Source organism: Triticum aestivum, chromosome 3A, assembly GCF_018294505.1.
Source record: "Triticum aestivum cultivar Chinese Spring chromosome 3A, IWGSC CS RefSeq v2.1, whole genome shotgun sequence".
Classification (NCBI taxonomy): Eukaryota; Viridiplantae; Streptophyta; class Magnoliopsida; order Poales; family Poaceae; genus Triticum; species Triticum aestivum.
In genome coordinates this window covers 99977451-99994234 of record NC_057800.1, presented here as the reverse complement: position 1 = coordinate 99994234, position 16784 = coordinate 99977451, and the positions used below count along the sequence as shown (strand labels likewise).

The following is a 16784-nucleotide window of genomic DNA, read 5'->3' as shown; positions in this document are numbered from 1 at the left end:
GTTTGGAGAACCTTTTAAACATTCAAACCAAGCCTTTGTCCAATTCATTGTTCTCCAACAGATTAGAGCTCAAGTACCCTCCTCAAACGCACATGATTCTTGGTCATGTTCATGGAATTTTAGGCAATTCTCCTATGCTAAAATGTACAAGCACCTGATGGGACAGTCTGATTCCAGTATTTTATTCAAATGGATCTGGAAATGTGCTAGCAGAATAAGGCACAAGATTTTCCTCTCGATAGTTATGCATGACATAATCAATACCAGAAACCTTCTTGAACGCGGAAAGTTTAACATGGAGACCTATGAATGTGTGCTTTGCTCTGAAGCAATCGAAGAAACTGCTTTGCATATTCTCTAGGACTATACTTTTGCCCAAGCATGCTTGGAAGAAATTTCTCCTAATAGAGACAGAGGCATTTTCGTAATTGATAAAATTCTGCTTATGAAACAGAAGCTTCCCGAGAAAATTGCTACGGACATAATTATTATGGGATGATGGTGGAGAATTTGGATGCAGAGAAATGAAAAAAAAAAACAGAAACTAAGTCCCCGCCATTCTATCCCGGAGTCTAATTTGAAGCATGATCTCCTCTTGGTCACAATAAACACGTATTCGCATATTGAAAGACATAAACACATATCACATAAACAACAGGTAAATTTGTCCCGCTGCGGGTGTTGCCATTCATGTAACACTACTCTGCCGGGACTCTCTACACGCATTTTCCTTCCTCAACATACTACTTGCAGTAGGCAAACCACCTACTGTTTTCTTAAAGACCATGGTGCAGAGTTCCTTCTCAAAATCAAAGGCGCGGTGTTCCCGTCAGATTTATTTATCTGGCTACTACGTGTACTAATTAACAGACAGACTGAATACAAGCGCCATGTCGCATAGGAAACAACTCCTTTCTCCCACGTTTTACTCATGTGTCATGTGTGGTCTTCAGACGGTAAAAGCAAGGGATCACCTCTGCTCTGTTTCAGCCGACAGTTTGCTAAGTGCTCCTAGCACTGCCCTGGCATTAAGCTGGGACATGATTTTGTGGATAATGTTTCAAACTCTTCTTTAAAGGATTAATCTGCAGATACAGGAAAGTGTTGAAAGGTGAGCTCAACTTAGTCTTCCATAGAGCATCTGGCTTACCAACTTCAGGTAAAACAGGAGAGATGTATGTAAAATAATTAGTGTGTGAAGAACTAGGTATTCAGGCTATATACGAATAAGAGTTCTGCAGAAATCAGTCTCCGTACCCTCTTTCCTTCCTGAACATACTTGTTCAGCCACTAGTTCCTTGCCATCTTGGTCAGTTTTCTCTCCCAGCTCAGTGGCGAACATCTCGTTGCTACTCCCACTGTCAGCAGTGGCAAATTTCAGACGACCATCCACTGGACTTGTAGTGAGAGAATCGCTAGCCCTCTCTTGTGTGTGTGTGTGTGCACTTAACATAGCCCTCTCTTGCCATCTCATCCAAAGGGAAGTGCCTTATATATGTTGGCACAGAACTTTTTTTTTGTCAATGTGGGGCTAAACCTCACATGCCCTCCACTATTTTCACTTCTCACCATATTCCAAAAATTATTTGGGCCGAGTCCACTTTGGGCCAAAGGGCCCATAAATTGTTCCACCAATTATGAGTTTTTTTTAAGTCCGACAATTGTGAGGTGTGTATGACATATGAAAACAGATGAATTCCATTGCCAGAAGTGTATAGATTTCATCTGTTTTGCTGTGAAGGGGAATCTGTGTTGCAGTTCAGGATTATATTCGTGACTGACAGTGTTGGTGAGGTGTTGCAGAAGGAAATCATGAATAAATTGGAGTCAGCCTTTCGAACATTCTGGAATTTATTTTGATCATTTACAGAAGGAAATTTAAAAAAAAAGACAAAAATAAAAACATTACTTAAAGCTTGAACACATAAAAATACAAAAGGAAAAAAGAAAAATCATTACTTAAAAACTTCTGCTGATCTGCAGATTGCTTCCTTGAATAGTACTGCTAACTGTTGGAATTTTTTTAAGTTGGAGTAGATGATATATTTTGAAAATTAACTTCAGCATTCATTCTTGGGGAAAAACCATCACTAACTTTGAAAGAGGGTCCAACTAAGCAATCCAACACTTTGATAACAAGGCTCTTAGACCATCCTTGAGAAATGTCGGGCTTGTCGGCATTGGGAGACTGAACAACTCCAACGAGTTGCTTCACGGTCTGAAGACAACAAAAAGAAGAAACATGAAACTAGATGGGAATAGTGCACTGCAAGCTGGTGAAGGGCACACTGTCAAAATCTCAGACTTCACAGAAAATGGAACAACCAATTAATGTAATCAAATAATAGTGAAAGTGGGAAAAGGCGCACTGTAAGAAATCTATCAATAGCACTGTAAAAAATCAAAATAAAAAATGCTCTGACAACAGCCTGAACACACTATAAAATCATATCAGAGGCGTTGTAAACAAAATACTAGGAGCTACCAGAACTTACAACAAATGACATCATGCATGTTTACTTTGACCATAAAACTGTAAAAATCTTACTGAAGCACACTGTAAAATCAGATCAGAGGCGCTGTAAACAGAATACTATGAGCTACCAAAACTTACTGTAAATGACAACACATTTACTTGGATCATAAAAACAGTAAATTTTACTGAACCACACTGTAAAAAAATGAAACAATGGTACAGTAAAATCAAAACTCTTACAGAGGCAATGAAAGTTCAGATCAAAGGCACTGTAAAAGAAATGCTAGGAGCTACCAACAGGAAATGAAACACAACATGGGTGAGCATTGAAGAGAAAAAAAACTAATTACTTACATGATTCACATAGAAATCAAACAATGCTTAGTCCAAAATACCTTCATCCATAGACAAATCTTGCAGAAAGCGAAATGAAACTTAGTTAAAACTAGGGTGCAGGAAAATCAAAACAAGCAGAATGGTCTGTTGAAAAGGAAAACTTAAACCTGCGACACTTTGAAACAATCATCTTCAGCACATAGTCGTCGGGGATAAAAGGTTTTTCTGAAGAATCTACATTGTCATCAGGAGAGAGTTCATTGGTTCCCTGCCCACAAACCTTCCTCAGTCTGCCCATTTGTTTCACTAACCATGGTCAAATGATTATGGTTGTAAACTAATAATAACAGCTGAATGAACACTCTCCGAAGACTAATAGGCATAGTGAACTAAATCATTTCTATCATTCACACAAAAAATCACAGAGAGAACCACTTTTTTTTAAAAAAAAGAGGGGACTCCCCGGCCTCTGCATCAGAACGATGCATACGGCCAACTTTATTAATAAGCAAATAGGTTAACAGAGAGAACCACTTACATAACAACTAACTAAAAATCATACTAAGACAGTCAATCAGGAGTTCAGGACTGCAACTAAGACACACAAAAAGACCACCTAAAATCAATGAAAAAAATAGCGTGCTACAGCAAAATAGCGGCGATCTCAAAATATGCTATTAGCGTGTGCTATATCGCGCTATAGCGTGCTATTAGCGAGACGTTGTACACCGATATATTTAGCGAGGCAATTTTCAATACGCTATAGCGTGCTTTTAGCGACGCTATAGCGCGCTATTTTTTTCAGTGCCTGAAATATGCCACGGCTATACCAGGAAGCACCACATGTAAATGTAATCAGAGAAGAACTCGAAATCAAAATTGGGGAGAGAGGTGCAGCGATGGGGAGAGAATAAACTCTTCCCATCGAGCAGGGAAAGAAGACCTCGAAATCAAAACTGCCATGACCCTCTCTCTCTCTCCCTCTCCCCCTCTCCCTCCACCTCTCTCTCTCTCTCTCTCTCTCCCTCTCTCTCTCTCTCTCTGACTCACCGAGCTCTCGGCCTGAAAAATATTGCGGGCCTGATAACAAGAACCAAACAATCCAAAGCTCAAAAAAACAGCACGAATCGCAACCCAGCGATCTGACGGACAGAAAAAACGAATGAACGCCAATTGATTTCATCCGGCTTAAAATTAGCAACTCCGTTAATTTTTTCAGAGTTTCACCGTAGATTTCATCCATTCCAGTGCCATGTTTCTCTCGAACGTATGCGGGCTATAGAAGTCAGAAGGAGGGTGATCCATGGTATGGGTCCCGTTGTTCTCTTGCTCTACGGGGTTGTTTTAGGCGGTTATAACAGATTTTACGCTTAAGAAAAACTAGTTCTCCACAAAAGGGGGATTCGGGCACTGCTAATGTTGTCGAACCTACTGGTGGTAGCACTGGTTAATTAGTAAGGCAAAGGGTGATCGATCTATAAGTGGCTACATGTAGGAGAAGGAGAGTGTCAGCTCGAGGGATATCTTGTGCTTCGGCTCCGCCTCCGGCTCAAGCAGCGCCTGGTGGATGCCCCCGGCTGTTGCCTCCGTCGCCACGCTGTGGCTGTGCGAGGACGGCTGCAGATGGCCGGAGCTGCAGCTTGCGCCGCCGCCAGTGCCGGCGCCCGAGGAACGCTGCAGAACACAAAACTCGTTGAGGAACGCTATGAGTGTAACCAACATGTGTTTTCGGGACAACAAGTTACAAGTCTGTCGATACCTCGTGGCACCGCGTGACGTTGCCTTCGTCGTCGACGAGGTAGCCCGCCTCGGCGCAGAGCGCCCGGAGCACGTCGTTCTGGTCGGCGTGCTTGGGCAGCGCGTACCCGGCATTGGCGCGCAGGCTGGCGTAGATCCTGGTGGCCACCTGCCGCCGGCGCCGCTCCCGCTGCCGGTTGTTCTCCCGCTCCCGCGGCGTCGGGTGCCGGAGCGACGTCTTCACCGCGCCGCCCCGCGCCTGCCGCCGCACCGTCCACGGGCCCCGCGTCGACCGGATGCAGCCCCTCCTCCCCGCCGCCACCGCCACCGCCATGGCCTCCTCCCCCACAGCTCCAGCGGCCACCTCCATTGGCGCCACCACCGACTTGGCCACTCCTTCCATTGGCTCCTGCTGGCTACGACCTAGCTCGATCCTTCTAGCTCCCACTCAACATCGTGTACTGATATTTATAGGGGAGCCCGAGGCTTGTTGCGATCTGTTTCGGACTAATTTGCCCCTGTGCATGCCCGATCAGAGGGGGAGTAATAATTTACTTTGCTGCGTGCTATGGGGTTGGGTGGGCGCTTCTGCATGGCGATTTGATTCGCTGGGGCTCAGCTCAGCTGCAGAGAGATCGCCATGTGTCCTTGCTCCAACCACCTCCGGTTAAGTTGGATTATAAGTATTCTGCTGTCACGGCCCAAATATTCGTCCGTCTTCGCTCGCTGCTCCTTCCTCGCCTGGTCTGCCATACGCAAAAGGAATACTGAATCGCCTCACACAAGAATGGCAACGCGCAGAAGAAACGGAGGGAGTGCATACACACTCAATCTGAGTGAGAGAGTGTGAGTGGCAGGGTGAGGGAATAAGGTGGTTGGCGCCTGGAGGCAGCACGTAACATCTGTGTGGCGTTGGGTGGTACGCTGCACACCTGCATGCATGCTAGGGGTTAAATCAAGGAGGAATAAAGATGCCGGCATGAAGCAGCCGTTGGGCCCAGTACTTCCAGGAGAATGAAGCCAATTGGAAGTGAGTGGCACTCGGATGAAAATGATTGATTGGAAGTACAGTAGTACACTGAGATGAAAATGATTGATTGGGGAATCATTCTCTTATCTGTATATTTTTCGTTGGCTTCTTGCCCACATTTGGATCCTGCCTGCCTCTCCCAGCTTTTGCTTTCGGGCTACCCACTTTGCATGCTAGCACGTATAGGAGTACATGCATATGCAGGTCTAGACTCAACTAGTGTGTACTTGGCCTATCTACGATAAAGGCTTTTCCTTTCGCGTTCCATGCAAAGCGCATATCACAACCTCCCATTCACTTCGTGATACGAGCCACATGGCCCACTGCGGGCCCACACGTAAAAATTGGTTTCTCAAGTCCCAGCTGCGTATACGGTGGCTATACAGTCAAATCGTATCTGACTCCAACCCACTCCCTGTCTCGGGTTGCCCATCGTCCTTCGTCCTTCCTCCCGATACAGATCCAAAACTTCCCCATCTCTTTCGTCTCAGTCTCCCCCTGGCCTCCTCCATCGTTGGTCGCCTCTGGGCTCTGGCACTGCTACACCACCGCATCGACGACGCCGCTCCTCCTCCACGAGGCTTCCTGCGCGTGTGGCCATGGACGGAGCTCGCCCAGCCGCCCCCAGAGGCTGCCTTTGAGGTCGCCGTGCTCCTCGACCTCAACATCGTCGCACTCGAGAGCCAACCCTCCCCTCTCCCTTTCCCTTGGCTGATGCTGTCCCCGGCGGCACTGCTCTCCCGTGAGGAGTGAGCCTCATCACCACGGTCAAGCCTGGTATTTGGAATATCGGTGAATCTCTCTCTTGATTTGGAATTGTTCTTGTACTGTTGTTGTAGTTTTGGAGTTGATGTGAGGTGGGATTTGGAATACTGGTGGATCTCTATCTTGATTTATGTTCTTGTACTCAGTGTTTGGAATTGTTCTTGTACTGTTGTACGCCGGCTCCTCCTGGCACTCCTGCGGAAGCAGTAGCGGCACTGGGGCGTGCAAATCTGGTTGCTTTGTTGGTTTACTGTGATTCTATGTTTTGATGTGATCTTTGTTGGTTGCTAGGAAGAAATTGGATGAAAAAAATCTGCTACTCAAATTCGCCAGAAGAGTCCTAGTCGGGGATGGCGAGAGGAGGAAGACAACGGGGAGCATAGACCTCCGGATCTCCAGTCCGCTTCTCCTCGGGAGGCTGTCGCAGTGCTCCTCGACCTCCTCACCTAGCTCCTGCCTTCCGTCACGCAGCTTGAGGAAGTACGCAGGTGAGATTCATATACACACCTTCATCTGCCTTATTATTCTTTTTTTTTGGATCCAGCAAGAGGGTGGATGCAGATGTCTTTTATTTTAACTTATACTATATTTCTTTGATGAAAATCCTTTTATTTTCTCCTCGATTTGCTATGGATCTTGGCTGTTACAATTGATGTGCTAAAAAGAAATACCCTACTGGATTTGATCCTAATGAATTTGCTCTAATGTTTCTTTACTTTTCAGAGTTCTAGGTCGCTCTCCGAAAAAAATGAGTTCTAGGTCGCTGCCGCTCCACGACCTCGGGGCATGGCTCGTGGTCGGCCACTAGATGCTCTTCGACTTGATTTTTGGGTGCGAAGACACGTCAAGGCCAGGGAGGAGCATGACTCTTGTATCCTCTTTTTTTGTGTGGACTGGAAGGGGTTGCGGCTTGATAGATTTTGTATATTGCATTCAAGATTTGTGTTATCAGTGATTGTAATTTTTTGTTGATAGCTTACCAAGTTGACCACTTGGTTCAAGATTTGTGTTATGCTCGTTCTTAGCACTTTTCCGGTGAAGGGCAGGTACTAGAGAACTTAGTTTGTTCTTAGCCAAAGTGCTTTTTGAGTGAAGCAGACAACATTGCTTAAAGTACTAACTGACTGATTAATATTTTAGGATTTGCAGTACTTAGTACCTCATGACTCCGCACTTTGTTATTATTTCACTTTTGGTATTATTTCATCAGTTAGTTAACTACGGAATCTTGACTGAATTATTAGTAAATATTGTATAAAACCACTTTGATCTATTCAGATATGTTCCCTCCGTCCCGTGATATAAGAGTGTTTCTGATGTACTTGTTAAAAACTCTCTTATATTGTGGGGCCGGAGGGAGATATAGAGATAACGCGAACAAGCTAAAAGAGTAAGCTCTCAACAGGAAAACAAGCAGTGTATACTTTTGTTTTACATGATTACCCTTAGAAATGCATACATTGATGACTAAATATATGCTTTATTTCAAATGTCCAGCATGTGGATTATAAGCACCAACCCAAAATACATGGACATTAGTGGAGAACGGCTCCGTGAGATGCTACGCGATGGTGGTGAGGTGGATAGCGTGCTGATGACATTGGTGATGAGAAGGTACCAACAGATTGATGTGGTATTCGCTGCTGCAAAAGGAGAGGGATGTTGGAGACATTGGCTGGAGCCAGATTTTGTGGTGAGGAACTTCTTCTAAAATCATTAATGAATAAGCAAACTTTGATGCCTCAGCTATGTGTTACTCATAAATTGCAAAACTTGCAGAACCATGTTAGTAGAGGAGACAACATTTCAAAGCTGAGGTACATCAAGGACATGTTCGTGGGGCCGCATATCACTTACGAGGTTCACAAATGCACCGAGGTGACATTAAAAAAACACAAATGATTTAAGAAAGACAAACATCAATGTTCAGTTACTAATATCCAGTGCCTTTCTCTCCATTAACAGTTTGTGTTGCCAGTTAAATTTGACTTTAAATGGTCTACGTACATATGGGACTTTCCAAGGTCGAAGATTTTTGTCCTCGACCCAACAATGAACAATGGGGATGAGTCTGATAAGGAAATTCAGCTCAGGCACAGGAAGGTGGCAGACGAACTTCACAAGGCTATAGAGATGTGCATAAAGTCATTCTTCTCTGGATGGGATCCAAACATGAGGTCGTGGAATACATGCTTCCCAAGGGGCCTGGCAACAGGGATATGCAAGAAGTAATGATTTTGTTGTGACCCTAATGCCTATATTTGGAATCATGTCTATTGAAATCTATAATGGCTGACATTATCAATCTTGAAACGTTTTTCAGGGAAGACACAGGGATATATGCTACTCACTTTGGAAGGAATTGGATGGGAAGTAAACTGAAAAGGGATATGAACCCGGTAAGATATTTCCAACACTTAAGATGCTTGCAAAATAAGTGGTTACAAAGTTGAGTCGCTAACTGGAACTCTTTTTTCAACAAACGCAGGGTGATGGTGTCATGCATGCTAGGATGAACATGCTTGTTGATTTGCTTGGTTCAGAAGGTAATATTGGTCATCTTCCTGCGAGGTACAAGGATTGCCTTATTCGCAAGAAGGACAAGAACAAGGATTGACTTGTTCACAAGAAGGGCAATATGAACAAGTTCTTTTGCTGGGAGTGGACGGACTAATTGAAATGTCAGTGTTTGTTTAGCTTTGGAAGAGGACTGTTAAGACTTCCGAACTAATTATGCGGTCAAAAATATGATGTACTCCGAATTAATTTGCTATCAATTGGTGAACATGTTAAGTTATTTTATTTGCGAGTTGCTTTCTGTTCATTGTTTCGCATACTACCGGTGTGGCATAATTCAAAAAAAACATATACGAGACCAAGTCATTAGGATGATTGCGAGAAGTACAGGACTTGATATATGATTGACTTGCGAAAAACAGATCAAGTACACAACAAAGGTTGATAAAACAATGGTACAATGTGGGAAATGCGATTGATAGATGAATCTATAATAGGATCAGAAGAGTACCTTCTTAAGAACGAAGTAAACTATGAAATTGTTGCTGATTTCAACTCCTTTGTTTTGCCAGTGATTTTTGCATCATCCAAATGCTGCATACGTATAATGCGACCAAACTTCAAAAGTGTGAACAGTACAAAATATGTTGGAATTGGTCTTCAGCTAACCTGTTTGGAAAAAAATGCATTTCCTCAGTACATATGTCACCTCGGAAAACATCCTCAATTAGATGAAAAAAATTGCATTACATAAACACAATCACTGTCACTGTGTTCAAAAAATAATAACTATAGTGATTTCTCTGAATCTGGTACAGATGACAGGAAGACTCGATTTTCATACTTATCAAAGAGAACAAATTGTCAAGACCACCTTCGGAAATTCAGTTGTAGCATCAAAAGAACTTACCACCTATCCAGAATATCCGAGGTGTACTTAAAAACTGCCTTTGGAACTTCAGATGTAACATGATAATAACTGATGTGCAAATCTTTTAAAGGATAAAAAGACATGCAAGCGCCCAGGATAAAAAAACTTGGAACCTCATTCATCATTTCCAGTAGCATAATACACAAAAATCAGGGATAAGTAAGAACTAGATTCGGGACCAACAAACTCGAACTCAGTTGGCACATACAAAATATTCAAATGCAGCACATACGTGCTTACTAACAATCTGAAACTAAATTGTCATACAGACTGCCGACAGCTTCAAATGCAGCACATACATGCTCACTACCAAACTAAACTAATGTGCAGACAGCACATAAGCGAGCACTGAAGCAAGGGTAACAGCTGAAGAAATAAATGCCACACACATCTTAGTGTGAAAATCCAACCTCCTTGACATCTTAATCTCAGTGTCCATTATTGTGTTCTTCAACTTGTTGACCACCTGCTCGTGTTGAATCTCCAGATTGGTTCTCTCAGCCCACAACTCTAAGTATGCCTGCTCCATTTCCTTTTTCTTAGTCTCCAACATTGCTGCTCTTTTAGAGTCCAGACGAGCCTGATCCCAGAGTTGCATTAGTGAACGGCTAAGTACATGACCCCATGCTTCATCAATCCACAAAAACCAGGGGCACCTATCAGCTCCCTGCATACAGACCAAAAAGGATAGGATAGACTAAACGTGAATGACTGCAGATGGAATTGGAAAAAATGATAAAATTGCAGCAGAGCATGAGTTCATCTGTACCGAGAGAGGGCATCCAAGAAATCTCCTGCCTGTGGCCGCATAGATGTAAGCCACTTTTCTTGCTGGATGCATTTTGTGATGGCATCAGTGTGGAGAGGAAGTATCTATGCCGAAGAACTCCGGATCAATAATCTCTTCTGGAGGTACATCCGCCGTAGCATCGACAGGCTGCAGATCAGGAGAGGAAAGAGGTTAAGAAGAAGAGATTTCGTGGGATGGGGCGGATCTGACAGGCTGCAGATCAGGGGGATCTGACTTGAAGAAAAATTGGGGGAATAATAAAGGATAGGCTAGCGAACATACCTGAAGAGATTCACTTGATTCAACACTTCCATGGCTTAGATCCATGGACGTGATTGAGCTTCCTCCATCTCCTGTGTAGCCGCTCCTAGGCGCCATTGTTGCTGAGAAAGAAAAACTCCTAGTCGGAATGCTCTGGTTCACTACAGACAGATGAAGAAGAAGGATGCAAGGTGGGGTCGCGGGGGAAAGGGGGTGGGCCAGCTACTGTGGAATACGGTGGGATGGGGAGGCGTGGTAAACTGGTATACGGGAGAATACGAGAGCACTGTGCGGTCCCATTGGGCCCTGGCCTGCATGCAACGCGAATCCACACGCGCTCGCTAGCGGATAGGATTTACGCTGTGTATGGAACGCGAAGGAAAAAATCCTATCCGCTAGCGAGCGCGTGTGGATTCATGCAAAGCGCATATCACAACCTCCCATTCACTTCGTGATACGAGCCACATGGCCCACTGCGGGCCCACACGTAAAAATTGGTTTCTCAAGTCCCAGCTGCGTATACGGTGGCTATACAGTCAAATCGTATCTGACTCCAACCCACTCCCTGTCTCGGGTTGCCCATCGTCCTTCGTCCTTCCTCCCGATACAGATCCAAAACTTCCCCATCTCTTTCGTCTCAGTCTCCCCCTGGCCTCCTCCATCGTTGGTCGCCTCTGGGCTCTGGCACTGCTACACCACCGCATCGACGACGCCGCTCCTCCTCCACGAGGCTTCCTGCGCGTGTGGCCATGGACGGAGCTCGCCCAGCCGCCCCCAGAGGCTGCCTTTGAGGTCGCCGTGCTCCTCGACCTCAACATCGTCGCACTCGAGAGCCAACCCTCCCCTCTCCCTTTCCCTTGGCTGATGCTGTCCCCGGCGGCACTGCTCTCCCGTGAGGAGTGAGCCTCATCACCACGGTCAAGCCTGGTATTTGGAATATCGGTGAATCTCTCTCTTGATTTGGAATTGTTCTTGTACTGTTGTTGTAGTTTTGGAGTTGATGTGAGGTGGGATTTGGAATACTGGTGGATCTCTATCTTGATTTATGTTCTTGTACTCAGTGTTTGGAATTGTTCTTGTACTGTTGTACGCCGGCTCCTCCTGGCACTCCTGCGGAAGCAGTAGCGGCACTGGGGCGTGCAAATCTGGTTGCTTTGTTGGTTTACTGTGATTCTATGTTTTGATGTGATCTTTGTTGGTTGCTAGGAAGAAATTGGATGAAAAAAATCTGCTACTCAAATTCGCCAGAAGAGTCCTAGTCGGGGATGGCGAGAGGAGGAAGACAACGGGGAGCATAGACCTCCGGATCTCCAGTCCGCTTCTCCTCGGGAGGCTGTCGCAGTGCTCCTCGACCTCCTCACCTAGCTCCTGCCTTCCGTCACGCAGCTTGAGGAAGTACGCAGGTGAGATTCATATACACACCTTCATCTGCCTTATTATTCTTTTTTTTTGGATCCAGCAAGAGGGTGGATGCAGATGTCTTTTATTTTAACTTATACTATATTTCTTTGATGAAAATCCTTTTATTTTCTCCTCGATTTGCTATGGATCTTGGCTGTTACAATTGATGTGCTAAAAAGAAATACCCTACTGGATTTGATCCTAATGAATTTGCTCTAATGTTTCTTTACTTTTCAGAGTTCTAGGTCGCTCTCCGAAAAAAATGAGTTCTAGGTCGCTGCCGCTCCACGACCTCGGGGCATGGCTCGTGGTCGGCCACTAGATGCTCTTCGACTTGATTTTTGGGTGCGAAGACACGTCAAGGCCAGGGAGGAGCATGACTCTTGTATCCTCTTTTTTTGTGTGGACTGGAAGGGGTTGCGGCTTGATAGATTTTGTATATTGCATTCAAGATTTGTGTTATCAGTGATTGTAATTTTTTGTTGATAGCTTACCAAGTTGACCACTTGGTTCAAGATTTGTGTTATGCTCGTTCTTAGCACTTTTCCGGTGAAGGGCAGGTACTAGAGAACTTAGTTTGTTCTTAGCCAAAGTGCTTTTTGAGTGAAGCAGACAACATTGCTTAAAGTACTAACTGACTGATTAATATTTTAGGATTTGCAGTACTTAGTACCTCATGACTCCGCACTTTGTTATTATTTCACTTTTGGTATTATTTCATCAGTTAGTTAACTACGGAATCTTGACTGAATTATTAGTAAATATTGTATAAAACCACTTTGATCTATTCAGATATGTTCCCTCCGTCCCGTGATATAAGAGTGTTTCTGATGTACTTGTTAAAAACTCTCTTATATTGTGGGGCCGGAGGGAGTATTTGTTAAATACTTTTTTTCATGCAACTATGTAACTTTTGAAAGACTTTACTAGACCATTGAGCGCAATGTTGATTACTACATGTTCTTCTGTGTGGTACTTAATTTCTGCAGGACTTCGCTAAAGCATTGTGCGCACTGTTTTTGGTCTTGTTGGTATGTATACCAAGGAGGCAAAGAGAAGTTGACCGATCTGTTCTGATATTTCTCTTGTTTAGACAGTTTTTGCTACGGGACCGATCCTCCATCTGCACTGTTTCATGTGATTGATTTGTGAGACTTGCAGTGCTGGAGTGTAGCGTGCATGTTTTCTCCCCAGGAACTTGTAGTGTAGAAATATGAAGAAAAAAATGTGCATGAAATTTAAGATATCGAACCCCGCACTTTCTTGAGCTAGATGAAGGATTTTTCGTTCATGCCGACTTTTTTTTACGTCGGCAAACACTCGTTTGGGGTGCCAGAATGAACCTAAATGTCTAATTTAGAAATTAAAATAGAGTGTTTAGATACATGAAATACAAAATAGGACCAAACTTCTGAATGACAAATCCAGATTAATATTATGAAGAAAAAAATGTACATGAAATTGAAGATATCGAACCCCGCAACTTCCTGAGTTAGATGAAGGATTTTTTGTTCACGTCAACTTTTTGTTTACATCGACCACTCTCGGTGGAGCCAATCTGATTGCTACTTCATTAACCATACAAGTTTTTTGAGCACCAAAGGTCTAACATAGCTTTACAGAAGAGAGAATTCTTGTAAATGTAGTTCACATGTTTGCAATCAATTCTTGTAACACAGTTGCAAGCTCTCACTTGGAAACGGTCGCCAGGGTACACTGGTACGTCTTCTCTTCAACTAAAGCCTCCCCGTAGGAGCTTCACTTCAACCTTCGTAGGGGAAGACATGCCCTCTTCTCCTTCAAACTCATCCTCCTCGGATGCCTCTACATCATCATCACCCTCATCGTCATCATTATCATCGCCACCCCTCCAGTGCAGAGGTTGCGGCGGACTTGCCTTTCTCCTCTTCAGGGGATGCGACAGCTTCGTCTTCCGAGGACCTCCGGTTGCTCCTTCGTGGGGATCGCGATGTCCTTCCCCTTCTTGGCGGGAGTCCCGCGGGCCACGTGAGCTTCCTTCGGCAATGGCTCCATCAGCTTCGCCAATGCCGGGTCAAAAGAACTTTGCTAAAGCGTGCGGCACACTTAAGGTATAGGGCACGAATGACTTATCAAAATTTTATGTCTTATGATGAAAACTTTGTTCATGCAGGTAGCGCACTTGAGAGATTGATGCGGAAGAAGTTTATCGTCATCCATAATAATTTAAGAACTTTGCTAAAGTGTGTCGCGCACTTAAGGTATAGGGCACGAAGGACTTATCAAATTTGTATCTCTTATAATGAAAACTTTGTTCATGCACGTTGCTCACTCGAGAGACCGATCCCGAAGAACTTCACCGTCATCCATGACAACTTAAGAGCTTTGCTCAACCGTGTGGCGCACTTAAGGACTCATCCAAATTTTATCTCTCTTATGATGAAAACTTTGTTCATGCACGCTGCACACTTGAGAGATCGATCTGGAAGAATTTTACCGTCATCCATAACAATTTAAGGTATAGGGCATGAAGGACTTATCAAAATTTTATCTCTTGTGATGAAAATTTTGTTCTTGCATGTTGCGCACTTAATCCAAAAGGACTTCACCGTCAACCATAAAAATTTTGTTGCATGGCTCCATCATCTATGCAGTCATGCTCGAGACCAGACATCGCATGCCTTGATGTCCTCGCTCTCTTGTGCTTTTGTGGTCGTGCCCTAGCCGCCGTCGACCGCCGAATCTCTCCTTCGCGTCGCCACTGGCGACGATCGACCTCTCCAAAGTGGCGTCCGGCTCTCCTGTAATCTGGTGTTCGTCCCCTCCCCAACATGGCGCCAGGCTGAATCCTTCCCCTCCCCGCACTGCCAGGGGTGGGAAGGGCGGTTTCTCCGCCTTTTACTCACCGCCGTCGACCTGAATTTGGTCAACGGGTCTGCGCCTCAGGCTATTGCACCATCTGGCTGCTTCTATCACTGCTCCGCTCGACTGCCTGAAGCCCTGAAGGTTGTACTCTATAACTGCTCTATAGCCACTAGCTATTTGTCTACCTATCTATACGATTTGCTATTTGGCCACCATGGAACATCGGTTCATGGTTGAAGTACCATGGCTTTCAGGTTCTTTACGAACCAGCATGCGGTTGGATGGTTATTAGCAGTGACGAATATACTAGGAAGGCTTTTAACAGGCTTGAGCCTGCCCTCTAGCGATGAATTTTTTTAGTACTAGTTTCAAAGCCCAACCCATCTAGTGGGTTGCCTTTTTTACCGTCGTCCATAAAAAATTAAGAACTTTGCTCAAGCGTGTGACACACTTAAGGTAAAGGGCACGAAGGACTTATCAAAATTCTATCTCTTATGATTAAAAATTTGTTCACGCACACACTGCGCACGTTAGAGAAAGACCCGGAAGAACTTTATCGTCATCCATAACAATTTAAGAACTTTGCTCAAGCGTGTGGCGCACTTAAGGTGTAGGGAATGAAGGACTTATGAAAATTTTGTGTCTTATTTTGAAAACTTTGTGCATGCATGCTGTGCACTTGGGAGAAAGATCCGGAAGAACTTTATTGTCATCCATAACAATTTAAGAACTTTGCTCAAGCGTGCGACGCATTTAAGGTGTGGGGAACGAAGGAGTTATCAGAATTCTATGTCTATTTTGAAAACTTTGTTCATGCAGGTTGCACACTTGAGAGATCGATTCGAAAGAAGTTTATCATTGATAAGAATTTAAGAACTTTGATCAAGTGCGTGGCGCACTTAAAGTATTGGGCATGAAGGACTTATCAAAATTTTATCTCTTAAGATGAAAACTTTTTTCATGTATGTTGCACACTTGATGGATCGATCCGGAAGAAATTTAGCATCATCCATAACAATTTAAGTTGCTCAAGTGTGTGGCGCACTTAAGGTATGGGGCACGAAGCACTTCTCAAAATATTATCTCTTATGTTGAAAACTTTGTTCATGCACACGCCGCGCACTTGAGAGAATGATCCGGAAGAACTTTACCGTCATCCATAACAATTTAAGAACTTTGTTCAAGCGTGCGGGGCACTTGAGGTGTAGGGCAGGCTTGTGATAAAACTTTGTTCATACATGTTGCGCACTAAAGAGATCGATACATAAGAATTTTACCGTCATCCATAACAATTAAGAACTTTGCTCAAGCGTGTGGCGCACTTAAGGTATAGGACACGAAGGACTTTTCAAGGTTCTATCTCTTATGATTAAAACTTTGTTGATGCACATGCTACGCACTTGAGAGGATGAACCGGAAGAACTTTACTATCATCCATAACAATTTAATAACTATGCTCAAGCGTGTGATGCACTTAAGGTATAGTGGATGAAGGACTTATCAAAATTTTAGCTCTTATGATGAAAACTTTGTTCATACATGTTGCGAACTTGAGAGATCGACACGGAAGAACTTGACTGTCGTCCACAACAATTCAAGAACTTTGCTCAAGCGTGTGGCACACTTAAGGTATAGGGCACGAAAGATTTATCCAAATTCTATCACTTATGATGAAAACTTTGTTAATCGATGTAGC

General features: G+C 44.1%; 2 protein-coding genes and 1 long non-coding RNA gene across 7 annotated transcripts; 2 read left to right on the top strand and 1 right to left on the bottom strand.

Annotated features, from left to right (window-relative positions):
* Nucleotides 1–1797: 1797 nt before the first annotated feature.
* Nucleotides 1798–11123, bottom strand: LOC123060496 (BES1/BZR1 homolog protein 2). Of its 5 annotated transcripts, XR_006427991.1 has the most exons (7): nucleotides 10865–11123; nucleotides 10562–10729; nucleotides 10203–10459; nucleotides 9373–9530; nucleotides 4572–5295; nucleotides 2831–4486; nucleotides 1798–2218 (listed from the first exon to the last, which is right to left on the bottom strand). XR_006427991.1 is itself a non-coding variant. In XM_044483244.1 (2 exons), exons 1-2 carry the CDS (start codon nucleotides 4950–4952, stop codon nucleotides 4298–4300), a joined length of 570 nt encoding a protein of 189 aa, XP_044339179.1. In that variant the 5' UTR covers nucleotides 4953–5770; the 3' UTR covers nucleotides 1798–4297. The 5 variants fall into 5 exon arrangements, 1 of the variants encoding a protein (XP_044339179.1); XR_006427992.1 differs by lacking the exons at nucleotides 9373–9530; nucleotides 10203–10459; nucleotides 10562–10729; nucleotides 10865–11123 and having other exon boundaries at nucleotides 2831–2889; nucleotides 2980–4486; nucleotides 4572–5770; XR_006427990.1 differs by lacking the exons at nucleotides 9373–9530; nucleotides 10203–10459; nucleotides 10562–10729; nucleotides 10865–11123 and having other exon boundaries at nucleotides 4572–5770.
* Nucleotides 7715–9146, top strand: LOC123060495 (uncharacterized; the record flags this gene model as incomplete). Its single annotated transcript, XM_044483242.1, is given in 6 exon segments — nucleotides 7715–7734; nucleotides 7842–8037; nucleotides 8124–8222; nucleotides 8310–8572; nucleotides 8668–8743; nucleotides 8833–9146. Coding segments are annotated over 6 exon segments (783 nt in total), but the record flags the coding sequence as incomplete, so codon positions are not given.
* A 668-nt stretch (nucleotides 11124–11791) lies between the features above and the next one.
* Nucleotides 11792–12913, top strand: LOC123060494 (uncharacterized). The gene is made up of 2 exons (XR_006427989.1): nucleotides 11792–12246; nucleotides 12482–12913. It is a non-coding gene; the product is annotated as an uncharacterized lncRNA (long non-coding RNA).
* The last annotated feature ends 3871 nt before the right edge of the window (nucleotides 12914–16784 follow it).

Coding starts and splice junctions, on each gene's coding strand:
- LOC123060496 (XM_044483244.1), bottom strand. CDS start 4,952: ATGGAAGGAGTGGCCAAGTCGGTGGTGGCGCCAATGGAGGTGGCCGCT. Junction 4,487..4,571: donor ACGTCACGCGGTGCCACGAG/GTATCGACAGAC, acceptor TGTGTTCTGCAG/CGTTCCTCGGGCGCCGGCAC.